This window comes from Aythya fuligula, chromosome 14 (genome assembly GCF_009819795.1).
Source record: "Aythya fuligula isolate bAytFul2 chromosome 14, bAytFul2.pri, whole genome shotgun sequence".
NCBI classification, from domain to species: domain Eukaryota; kingdom Metazoa; phylum Chordata; class Aves; order Anseriformes; family Anatidae; genus Aythya; species Aythya fuligula.
Genome location: NC_045572.1, coordinates 8,317,756 through 8,329,962, shown reverse-complemented (window position 1 = coordinate 8,329,962; position 12,207 = coordinate 8,317,756). Strand labels below are relative to the sequence as shown.

At 56.2% G+C, this 12,207-nt stretch overlaps 1 protein-coding gene across 1 annotated transcript; it reads left to right on the top strand.

The window, feature by feature from the left end:
* The first annotated feature begins 7,530 nt into the window (after positions 1-7,530).
* Positions 7,531-11,509, top strand: STING1 (stimulator of interferon response cGAMP interactor 1). The gene is made up of 6 exons (XM_032197245.1): positions 7,531-7,775; positions 8,239-8,413; positions 8,953-9,061; positions 9,176-9,414; positions 10,383-10,569; positions 11,316-11,509. The coding sequence occupies exons 1-6, from the start codon at positions 7,531-7,533 to the stop codon at positions 11,507-11,509; spliced, it is 1,149 nt and encodes a 382-aa protein (XP_032053136.1).
* The last annotated feature ends 698 nt before the right edge of the window (positions 11,510-12,207 follow it).

The following is a 12,207-nucleotide window of genomic DNA, read 5'->3' as shown; positions in this document are numbered from 1 at the left end:
TCCTGCTCTGCTCAGCGTGGTCAGGTTGCAGCACTGTATTAGGAAGAAAAATCAACATGCTTAGGCAGAGGCACAAAAAGTTGAAGAACAAAAATCACAGCCTAGCAAAAGTTAGGAGGTGAGAAAAGATAACTAAAGGACATGAGATGATCAGAAAAGGAAACCCCCCACATTTCACCAAGGTTGGGCACGTGAACAGTGGGCAAGCTGCAAAGAAAAATCCCAGAAAATGGACCTGAGGCAGTGGGGAGAGCGAAGGGTGAGGGAGGAGGAAGCTCCACTTCTGGCCCTTGGGCGAGCAGCAAGGACCTGCATTCCTTCATAACCACCAACTGAGGGGAATTACGTGCCTCTGCAGCTTCTAAAACATTTGTGCCTTTGAAAACATAGGCAGAGGCCACTTTTTTTCCCTGCTGCTCATCAGCGTTTCCTCCAGAAGCCTCCAAAGTCCCGTCTGCTGGCCTGGGTGGTGGAGAGCCCCGCAGTCTGGGGGAATTCTGCAGCATCCCAGGTCCAAGCGTTTTTAAAAAACTTCCAGAGTGAACTTCCGTGTATATGTACACATCACATGGGGACGCTCGCCTCATGAAACACCCTTTCTTCCCTCTCCTGCTGCAGATCCTAGGCTGGGCTGTCTGTAGGTGCCAGGGAAACCTGCAGTGCAGCTGCAGCGTTGTTCCCCCATTGTCCTCCCTGTCAAGAGACGAGGTGGATCAGTATCCACAGCAACAGTTATCAAGGAGCTGATTCTGTGTTTTTTTTGTTGATTGTTGGTGTTTTTTTTCCCCTTTTTCTCCCAGATGAGGAGCTCTAGAGATGCTTGTTTTAGTCATATAACCATCCTGTGGAACATGTGTCCGGGTGTTTGTCAGCGGAGCAGGGGGGATCCCAGCCAGGAGGTTTGAAATCCAGAGACAATCCTTGCCCTACAGCGATTGGACCCCTTTCAGGGTAGTTCTCCAAGTCAAAGCTGAAACTAGAAGCTAAGGAAAGGGCAAGGAGCCCCGGGTTTGGCCTGGTTCATGGCGAGGAGGTGAAGCTGGCCACCTGAGCCCAGCAGGTGTGCCCCCCATCACCTCCTAACAGGGCAGCGAGGGCTCTGCTGCTCTGTCCCCAGGCACAAGCTGCCCTAGGCATGAACACGGGTGTCAGTTTGACCCTCAGAACATGACCAGAGGATTGCAGCCTGTAGGAACATAGAGCATCAGGTATCTTGTGGCACGTAATCCAGCCTAGCATCCTGCTGCAGAGCAACCTGGAATGTTAAACTCCAGAGAAAGGCAAAAAACAAACTGAGACGACCCAAAGCAGAATCCACAAGTCACCACCACCACCTGCTTACCTCGTCCACAGGAAAACTTCCAGCATTGATTTGGGCTAAAGTTATCTTACCGATAAACCTCAGCGGCACTTTCATTGATGCCAAAGGGACAGCACAGCATTTGTCATCTTTCCATGATGCACAAAAGACAGTGAAAGCAAGCAAGGTTCAGAGATTTAGTTATTTTTTTATTATTTTTTCCCTCCACAGGACAGCATTCAGGCTGTGGGAACTGTGTCTCTGCAAGTCCCAGCAAATATCTGGCTGTTCTCTGGCACGCAGTTGTACTTAATGTGGATCATCTCACCCAGAAGGAACTTCTAGCTTCCTCCAGGATCACTGAGCACCTAGGGCTGTGAGCTGGGCTGGTTCTCTCCAAGACTGCTTGTGCCAGGACAAGGAAGCTGCCTGGAGGAAGCAGCCCAGGAGAGGGCAAACCCAGCTCTCTCACTGGCAGCAGTGATGGCATTTCACTCAAGACCAACAGAATCAGGAAAAAGAGCACACACCTGTGTCTGTATCCTCATGTCTGGGCACTTCATGGTGACAAAGAGAAGGGAAAGAAGGAAAAGGGTAAATGGTCCTGGTCCCACCTCAGCATCTCCCTGTGCCCCAGCAGTGCGCTCTGTCATGGATGCATGCGGAGGGGAGGTGGGCGCATGGGACCTGCAGCAGAAGCCCAGCACAGACCAGTGAGCTGAAAGGTCTTCAGACAACCCCGCAGTGCTACGTGCCCCTGCTCCACAGCGATTTTCCATTTCCAGAGTCTTTCGTCCTGAGCTGAATGACTCAAATCCAGAATTGTCATATTTTTAAAGCCTAATAGAAGTAACTTCCAAAGCTACTTGCTCTTGTCCTCGGTTAAATGTGTTTAAAACCAAATTAGTACAAGAATCTGAGATTTTTCTTCATTCAGTAAAGCATGGGTTGGAATTTTGTTTGTTTGTTTTCAAACAATGGGTTTTTCTACAAGAGAAGAGAAAAAAGTGTTAATGGAAATTGCAGTGCACAATGAACCAAACCTGAAGAAAAAAAAAAAAAAAAAAAGTATTGTGAAGTCTTACAGATTCCAAAAGCTTATCTCGCTATTTTGCTGCTGTGGTTTTCATTTCTGATACTTACTACCCCTCTCTTCTCCCCAAATCATTCTGTTTGTTTGTCTGCTTTGCAAGCTTTTTCTGGTTTTGGCACAAACCAGAAGGAAGCTCACAGCACTGCCCCACGGGCAGCCATGGTGGGCAAGGAGGCACACGGCGGGGACCCTGGCCAACCGCTGCCACCACGTGAGATGCAGGAGACAGATCTGAGCCCAAAAATGTCACTCACACAAGACCACTGAGAGCTTCCCTGTCACGCAGGGTCAGACTCACCCTCTCCAGCCCAGCTCCTGGAGCACTCATTTTTCCCGGAACAGAAGGTGACAGGGTCACGCTGCCCTTGGAGCTTGTGGCCGTGTTGATCTCAGCAGGAGGCTGGGACTGGTGTCAGGGGAAGGCAAATGAAGAAGCAGGGGAAGACCCAGAGCTCAGCCCGGGCTGGGAGGCTGCATTTACGAGGTCCCCACAGGACATTGAGGACCCCACAGGGCAGTGACTGAACGGTTAAATGGGGACAGAGCGGGAGGCTTTGGGGCAGAAACCCAGGTGGTGCTGCCAGTTGCAGGAAGACCCTGAGTTGTTCGTTCCCTGCCAGAAACCTCAGGGGCAGTGGGTCCATGGGTGGTGGAACCAGCACCTGGCATCAGCACAGCACGTTGGAGGCCTGGGCCCTGTGCCACAGGGATGGGCTTCTGTGAATCTCTCCTCTCTTGCCATGAGAGCCAACGAACCTCCTTCGTATGCAAGTCCTGACCCAGAAGGCAATAACAATTTTCCTGCAAGTGGGTGAGAGAGGAGGAACAAGGAAAGAAAGACGATATCCACAGGTGTGATTACAGCTGTTGGCATGGCTTTATTTTAAAGCCTAGCAACCCCAGGCAGTCACATTTGGGATCCTCCTGTGCTGCGCTTTCATTTCCCTAAAGTCTTTTTTTCGGAGCTACAGTCTCCTGCCTCACCACATGCCTACCTGCTTGTTCATCCCATTTTATCCCCATTTCATCCACCTCAGCTGTATGAATCGCAGTCTTCCAGGATCAGCTTCTAGATCCTCTACTGTGCCTTTATAGCACTGCCCCGGTAGGATCTGGCCTCAGCTGGGGCTTCTGTGCTGCCCTCTCGCACAGGACAATCCAGCTGTGGAGGAGAAGGGTGGCTGCGTAGGCATGAAAAACAGCTTCAGGCAAGGACTGCTGCTTCATTGAGGTCTCACTTCCAGGTCTGACAATGCCCTGCTGGCTCCTGTAGGTCCAACGAGGGATCCTGTCCTTGCAGACACCGTGTCCTCCTTGCTGCAGAGAGGAGCAATGGCAGGGGCAGCTTTCCAGGGGTCCCTGGGGCTGCCGAACTGACTGGCCAACACCAAGCTTCTGGCGGCTCCATCCCCAAGGCCAGCTCTGCCTGACTTGCAGGCTGGATGAAACCTCCCAAAACATCAACAGCAGAAGTGACTGGAAGGCATAGAAACGCACAGCTACTGTGTTCTGATGTAATTTCACTCAATCTCAGCTTGGTCTGGCCGGGTACCCACAGGACACATGGTGGGAGGCCAGAGAAGGCTCCCAGACACCCTTTTCTAGGTGTTTCCCTTTTCTAGGTGCCAGCACAGGGCTGAGTGATGGCTAAGGGCAGGAGAGCAGGGGGCTGCTAGATGGAGGGCAGGTGGGTGGGGGTCCCAGCAGGAGGCCCATGCTGTGATCCTGGTGGTTTAACACCTGTGAGCTGGAAGAGAGCTGGGAGAACCATTCAGAGCCTGTTGAGGAGCACAACCAAGCACAAAGCAGCTGCTTTTTGAGTAATGGAGAAGCTGGGGTGCTTCAGACCGGAGGGAGGCAAGGGAGGGCTGAGGTCTGAAGCCATTGGTGACCTGGGGATGGGCAGAGGACCAGGGGCTCCTGTCACCCCCAGCACAAGAAGAGGGGCAGCCCAAACAACGCCAGCCTGAGACAGCTTCAGAAAAAGCAAAAAGGGCTTCTCCACCTCACCTGTGGCAGGGGACTGATTGCTACGGGACACTGCAGGTGCTGATGGTTTACAGCGGATCAAAAGAAGATTGATAAATCACAGGTTTATCCACTGATGGTTATTACATGGATAAAAAGCCCTTAGGGAGGAGGATTTACTGCCCCAAAGGGTGTAAGAACCTTAATTGACATGGGACAGGCAGGGTGGCTCCATGATCCCAAGATGAAGGGATGGGCCACCACTGTTTAAAACTCATTGCTGCTGGGTGAGCTCAGCCTGGGGTCAGGGCGAGGCAAAGCACCTCCTGAGCTGGACGCATCCCTAGAAAGCCCATCTCCATGTGGCACTGCGTAGTATGGGGACAGAGGAGGCAACTGCCAAATCCTTTGGCTGGGACACCTGTGTACCCGATGCCTGACCACCTCCCTGTTTCCTCACTGGCCGAGTACTGCAGCTTCACAAGCTACTCCTTGCTCCTCTATACCATATATGTACATTTTTTATTTTTTTAACCCTTTAATTTCTTTCTTTTCCTCTTTTTTTTTTTCCCCCCTTTCTTACATTTTGAGAACCTGTGATCTTTGTTTTACTGTTCTCACACTGCTCATCCTGCTTTTCTCAAGCTTTCACCTTATTTTGGAACAGCGATGCCTTCTACTGCCCACTTACCTATTTAGCGTTTCTCCTTATTATGACTGCACAACTACCTTGGCATACAGAAAAGTAATTTTCTACTGCAAAAATACAACTTAGTTTCTCACACCAAGAACCTGGCAGAGATCAGGAGAGGCTCCAGGCATGTTCACAGCATTCCTCTACCTTCACCTCCTATCGCTGTGGGACTTCCTTAGCCTTGTCCAGGTTATTACAACTTCTTGAACGTTTAACCAAGACCCTTCACTGGTTAAGCCAAGCCCTGGCTGCAGCCATCTGCTCAGCCCATGGGTGCTGAGACCTCAGGGAAGGCTGAGCCCTTCCACTGCTCCAACCACTGCACCAAGGCCCTCCCTAAATTAGTTTGTGCTGCACCAGGTCAGCTCTTCTGGATGCCCCTCGCCCACCAGTGCCATGCGTGGGGCTTTCCGTGAGCTCTGGCACCGTGGTTAGTCAAAGGCCATGGCACGTGCTGCCCGGGGGCACACCGCCTGCACCTCAGTATTTTGGAAGCCTCCAGGGTGAGACACCACCGTCCTCGCCGGGGGCCACAGCCTGGGTGCTTTACACGGAGCTGATTCCCTTGCCCAGCTAAATCTCAACCAGACGTTATCACCACCAGCCCACTTGGCAGTGCCACGACAGTGGTTTGGGGAGGTCCTTTTGGTGTTTTTTTTAGCACCCCAAACCTTCTGGCGCAATGCACACCGCCCTGGGCCCTTGCCTTGGGTGCGTAACAGCACGCAGTGAGGGGAACCACAACCACCGCCCTCAGGAAAGGCAATCCAAGCAGAGAGCAGCCTGCCTGCAGCTTGCCACCAGCCAAGGCACAAGCTGGGAACACGAATTGTCGCTCACAGCAAGAGGCCGTGGAGGACAAAGCGTCTGCAGCCAGCCGTGATGTCTCTTTGCTCCGGTCCTCACCTCCTGTGCAGATGACATGGTTCTTCCACGCTGCTTCGTTATTCCAATTAGCAACAGCTACGGGCTAAGGCTGTGGGGCAGAGGTTGGCTAGAAGCAGAAGTGAAAGGGACAGAAATAGGGTGCCTGGGTGCTGGGGGGATGGAAGGAGAGCGGCTGGGCTCCACCACGGGCAGGACAGCCAGCCGGCTGCTGGGGAAGGAGGGAGGTGGGGAAGGGGGCAGCTGGTCCAGCTGGAGCCTCCTGAGGTGGCCGGGGAAGCAGGCAGAGCTGGCCCGGCACAGGAGGAAGCCATTTGCTCGATGTTTTAGCCAGCCTTCATGTAGGAGAGGCAAACAGCACTTTGTCTATACCCACAAGCCCTCCCCAGGCTGGAAAGCAGGTCAAACATCCTGCAAAGCAGGTTTGCTGGGGTTTCTACAGACAACAAACCACCAACCTGGAGACAAGCACAGGTAGCTCACCAGCTCTCTGTGCAGCTGTTCCTTCTTCCCACCCTCTTACTTTTGCAAATGTTTGAACTGGATGTGGCTGTGGGCATGCCTCAATCAAGGACCTTGGGCGTGCAGCCCCCAGAGACCCCTGGCAAGGGGCCTGTGGCTCTGCAAAGTGGCTTCCAGGAGGATTTGTTCCCTCAGCTCCCCAGGGACAGAGGGGTGGCTGGGCAGGCTGTAGCTCCCCAAGCTCTCCTTCTCACCCTGCCCCACGTTGGGTGTGATGCTCACCCTGTCCCACTCTTCAGGAACCTCCCCGATCGCTACTGTTGTCCAGAGAGACATGGCATGGGCCAGCTCCCTCAGCACCCTCGAGTGCATCCCACTGGGTCCTGTTCACTGGACCCAGTTCAGCTCACCCCTGACATACTGCACTTAACAAAATTAACCTTGTTTTGGTTTCCTTCCTCATTCCAGCCTGGCTCAGCCACTCCATGAGCTGGTGGAGATGCTGGGGCTTTCCAGAGGTGTAAATTCCCAGATGTCGCAACCTGCGGCATCCCCCTGTGCCGCCCAGGGCCAGATTCTTGGGTCCAGGGAACCTCCTGGATGCTCAGTGAGGGAGGCCACCCACATCTTCACCCACTGCCTGCGGCTGCCATAGCTCCTTTCATTTTCACTTCGCTCCTCACCAGGTTTTGGGGAACTATGCAGCTCTGCCCTCAGCCCCGGCAGCGAGCCCAGGCACTGCCTGCAGCAGCAGCAGCCTCAGAAGGGAGCCAGAGGAGGTGTTTTTCCAGGCTGGGCACCACACACAGCGCACGAAGCCCGGGCAGCTCCTGGTGTCCTGGCCCTGCTCGCTCCGGTGAGTGCACAACGGGAGCCCCTGGGCGCAGAGCTGGGGCTTGGCTTTGGTGAGGGGAGCGGGGTGGCCGGCAAGGCTCTGTCTTGCCAGCCCATTTGGGCACTCGGGGCGTGGAGGAACCTCCCCAGATGCACACGAAGGACCTGGAAGCTTTGTTGCAAGCCTCGGGGTGCCGGCTGAGCTCTGCATGTGCGCGTTCGCTCCTCACCACCGTGCCGACGTGGGTCCTGGGGGCCGCAGCTGCTGCTGACCCCCCCCCCCATGTGCTGTAGATGTCTCAGGAACCGCAGTGCCGGAGCAGCCCCGCTGCCCTGCTCATCCCCAAGCCCCGGGAAGGGCGGGCGCAGCGTGCGGTGTACGTCCTCCTGGCCACCTGCACCGCGGCGCTGTGCCTGGCTGGGGAGCCCCTGTCCCCCGCTGCCCACCGCCTGTCCGCTCACCTGGCCGCCCTGCAGATCGGGGCCCTGCTCAAGGGCTGCTGCTGCCTGGCAGAGGAGATCTTCCACCTCCAGTCCAGGTGAGGCACCTCGGGGACACCACAAGGCCGCGGAGCACTGCGGGGAAATTTGCTGCTTGTTTCCGTCCCCACGGGTGCCCCCACAGCTGCTCGCTGTCATCCTCGCTGCTCCCGACTCTCCCGTCCACCTCTTCTCCTCCTGCCCTTCCCCGTGCCTCTGTGGACCTATCCATGGACACTCGCTGCTGTCCCTTTTCCCTGGGGCAGAAATCACAGCCCCAGCTTTCCCCCACCATCAGCTTCTGGGGTGCATGGGAATTTGGGGGATCATCCCCCCTTGGCGTCCAGCCCCACACTGCTCCCCTCCAGGCCCACGAGCGCTGCTGGAGACTCAACGTCCTTCCTGACCAGGGGCTGCAGGGCTCTGTGCTGCTCCAGGAGGCCTGGCGGGGAGGTGGGAGCAGCCCTTGCTGGACACCCCACAAGGTGTCCACCCTCCTCGCGCCCTCCCTCTCCCACCCAGATACCGCGGCAGCTTCTGGAGGGCCCTGAGCGCCTGCTTCCCACCACGCTGGCACCTGGCCCTGCTGCTCGTCGGTGGCTCAGCCTACCTGGACCTGCAGCAGGGAGAGAGGCTCAGCCCCCACCTTGCCCTGACCTGCTTGTGCCACCTCCTCGCCCTCGCCCTGGGGCTCCAGGTAAGGCACCGGCACCCTGCGCCTGCCCGCGCTCCCCGGGGATGCTCAGCACACGGTGCGGGGTGCCTGGCTCTGTACCTGCAGTACAGCCGCCCGCACGCTGCCCTGCTGCGGGAGGGACAAATTCTGCCTGTTTTGGCTCAGCCCTGCAGAGATGATGCCCTGGGCAGCACCCTGCCAGGCGTCCATCCGGAGGGCCCCGTGCCCCTGCGGTCAGTGAAAGCAGCCGCCCCGTGGCACGGGCACCGGCCCCGCACAGCCAGGGCCCTGCAGGGATGACAAACGGGGCTTACGTCTGTTAATTAATGCAGTTCTTGGTGGAAAGGGCAGCCCATGAGGTCTGCAAAGGCTTGACTCATCACCAGAACACAGTGAGTGCTGAGCTCCAGGTCCCTCTGCGGTGGTGGTGCAGATAGGGGACCCCACAGGCCACCCAGGGGTCCCCGCTGAGAGCCGGGTGCTGCCGGAGAGCCGGGCACTCTGCTGCCACTTCCTCTCCTCCGCCTTCTTCTCACATCTTTCTCTCCTTGCCTCTGCAGAAGCCCTCGGCGGTGGAGATCTCTGAGATGACCGAGAGGTCCCAGCAGAACGTCGCTCACGGGCTTGCCTGGTCTTACTATGTGGGGTACCTGAAAATAGTTCTGCCACGTACGTGGCTGTTCCCCGGCGTTATCAGATAAGCCTAGAGAAGAGCAGCAGGGAGCAGGCTCCAAAGCAGCTTTCCTCACGCAGGCACCCTTGTCCCATGCTCTCTCCCCCCAGGCATAAAGGAGTCTATGGAGGAAATCAGCAGAGCCAACCTCAACGTGTGGGCATGCAGGGAGACCTGGAAGCTCCACATCTTGATCCCGTTGAGCTGTAACGTCTGGGATGACCTGGAGAAAGCTGACAGCAATATCCAGTACCTGACAGACCTCACAGAAACCACCCTGACCCGAGGTGGCATCAAAAAAAGGGTCTACAAGCACAGCCTCTATGCAATCAGGGATGGGGACAACCAGGTATGCCAGGGGCAGCCCCACTGCAGCACTCAGCACGCCCAAAGGTCTTTGTGGCCTCAGATCCCAGACCAAAAGGAGCTGTAAGGGCAGGACAGAGACCCTGCTCTGTTAGAAACACCCAGCTTCCAGCAGTCTCCCATCAGATGGGGATGTCCTGCCCATGCCCCTCCCTCCTGGCCCCTTCCTCCTGGCTGCACGCTCCCCATCTCAGCCCTGCAGGCATCTGGGGCTGGCTTACCCCCTCCTGGAGTTGATTGGAGTCCAGAAAACTGCAGAGAGCTGAACAGAAAGAAACAAAACAAATAAAACAAGGAGTGGATGTCAGGTCTGCAGCATCACTTCCCCTCTTCCCATGGGATGGAGGAATATTTCCTTCTGTTAAGAAAAGGTGCCTGAAAATGCCCATGTGATTTCCCCTGGGAACCCCTTTTCCAGGCTGGTGATCCCTCAGCCCCCTGCAGTGCCTTCATCTCCTTCCACTTCCCCAGGCACCCTCGGCACAGGCTGCACCTCGGTCCTGCCGACACATCTGGGGATGGAGGCACGGGCACAGCCGTGCTTCCCACGGGGGTGTTTCTCCTTTGCCTTCTGATGGTGGCAGCGCCTTGAATCTCTCCTAAGCTGTGTTGTTGACCACCCTCCTCCTAGCTGTACACTCACCTTGCCAATATCTATCCTCCTCCCGTGTCCCTGCTCTCCATCAGGGTGCTCAGACATCTCTAGCAGAGGAGCCCCCAAGAGGGCACCATGGCACGCAAACAAGGGGCATCTCCGTGGGGACCCAACCTCCAGGGGGAAACTGCCCCCAGGCTGTGCCTCACCAAACTGTCTGCAGCCCCCCAGCAGCTCTACGAGCCCTAAAACTTGGGACATGGCACTGCCAGGTCCCTGCCTGGCCGCTCGCTCCCTCCCCATGCAGCAGGACTGGGGGACGCCAGCGGCCGCAGCCCTCGCCTCCCGCCCCACAGGCCAGGCACTGTGCGGTGGAGTTCGCCACGCCGCTGCAGACGCTCTATGCCATGTCTCAGGACGAGTGCGCTGCCTTCAGCCGGGACGACCGCCTGGAGCAGGCCAAGCTTTTCTACAGGACCTTGGAGGAGATCCTGAGAGGCTCCAGGGAGTGCGCAGGAACCTACCGGCTCATTGCGTACGAGGGTGAGCGAGCGGGGGATGAGGGCAGGGGGTGCCCAGCACGGTGGCCGTGCTCTCCAGCCTTGTGTGTTGTTGGATCGGGGCAGGCAAGGGGAAATCTGCAGGATCTCTGCAGATCTGGTAGGATACTGGTCCCTGCTCAAGTCCCCCCAGGCCCCTGAGTTGAGCAGTCTTTGGCTGTGGCAGCAAGATGCTCCCGCAAACATTAGATATTACATCAGCCTTCCAGGGGAAGGAGCAGGCGCTGTCACTGCTGATTTTGCTGGGAGAAGTGTCTGGGGCCATCCAGCCCCCCAGCAGCAAGTGTGAAGCTCCACGGCACTCCCCAGGGCGTGAGCCTTCCCCTTCACCCTTTCATTTCCCATTTCTCCACCTCTGCCAGGACAGCGGGGCTTGACAACAGCTTGCTGCTTCTTGCCGAAACAAGAAAATTCTCGTCATTATTTTTTTTTTTCAGAGAAATTCAGTGCTCTCCCTGTCTGGGAGCAGCGTTTCCATCCAGCAAGGTAGTTTCTACCACAGTAGGCACTACTGGGAATCCAGCACATGGTGCCTGTGCTTTACTCTCCTTCCTGCGCTTTGTGTTTTATTTTATTTGTTCTGGTGTGAGGAAAAGGGAAGTGGGAGCCATAATCTGACTTTTCAGGAAATTCTGCATCTTTTGGGGCATCTCTCACAGATGGCTCCCTGCCCAGACCCCTGCCTCAGGCCAGACCATGAAGGATGCTTTCATCTTTCTTCTCTTCCAGAGCTGATAGAAGCCAAGCCCCACTTCTTGTCCAGAGAGATCCTCTGGCACCTGCGGCAGCAGCAGCAGGAGGAGTTCACGGTGTACGAGGGGAGCCCCCCGCGCACCCTGGCCACGGCCCTGGGCTCAACAGATCTCAGCCTCCAGATCAGTGCCTCCGACCTGCCCCAGCCCCTGCGGAGTGACCACCCCTGAGGCCCCCGTCCTGCAGCAGGAGCCCTGCACCCGGAGCTCCCATGCTTCACATTTACAGCTGACCCAAACCACAGCCCTGTTCCATTTCCTTTGTTTCGTTGTATATTTCTGGTATATTATATAGAGAATCGGAATCACAGAATCATCTAGGTTGGAAGAGACCTCCAAGATCGCCCAGTCCAACCTCTCACCTAACACTAACCAGTCCTCCACTAAAGCATATCACCGAGCTCTACATCTAAACATCTTTTAAAGACCTCCAGGGATGGTGACTCCACCACTTCCCTGAATACACATTATTATTTTATTGTTTTTATTTTTTAATCTGCTTCAATTTTTATCATATTAAGCCCTTTTCTCTGGGACAAGTTGGTGATCACAAACCCTGGGAATGGCACACAGCCTGCCCTCGGGCACCCTGCAGGGCTGACATCCCAGCCCCGCACATGTAGGTGTGCTGTGCGCTGGGCCCAAGCAATCCTGGCTTTTTAAGGGGCTGGCTTTGGGTTTTCCTGCTGGCCCCAGGCAGGGGCTCAGCCTGTGCCCTGTTCCTGGCCCTCACCTGCCCGGCTCCTTTTTGCAGCTCCCATCCCAGAGATGCTGGATGCACCTCACTCAGCCCACGGCTCCCAAAGGAAGACGTGCAGACAGCCCGGGATAGCTCGCAGCTCACGGGGCTGGGAATGGCCGTGGCAGCA

Excerpts from the sequence above, each read along its gene's own strand:
- STING1 (XM_032197245.1), top strand. The coding sequence starts at position 7,531 with ATGTCTCAGGAACCGCAGTGCCGGAGCAGCCCCGCTGCCCTGCTCATC. Across the intron at positions 8,414-8,952 it reads CCCTCGCCCTGGGGCTCCAG|AAGCCCTCGGCGGTGGAGAT; the intron begins GTAAGGCACCGG and ends TTGCCTCTGCAG. Across the intron at positions 9,415-10,382 it reads TCAGGGATGGGGACAACCAG|GCCAGGCACTGTGCGGTGGA; the intron begins GTATGCCAGGGG and ends CCCGCCCCACAG.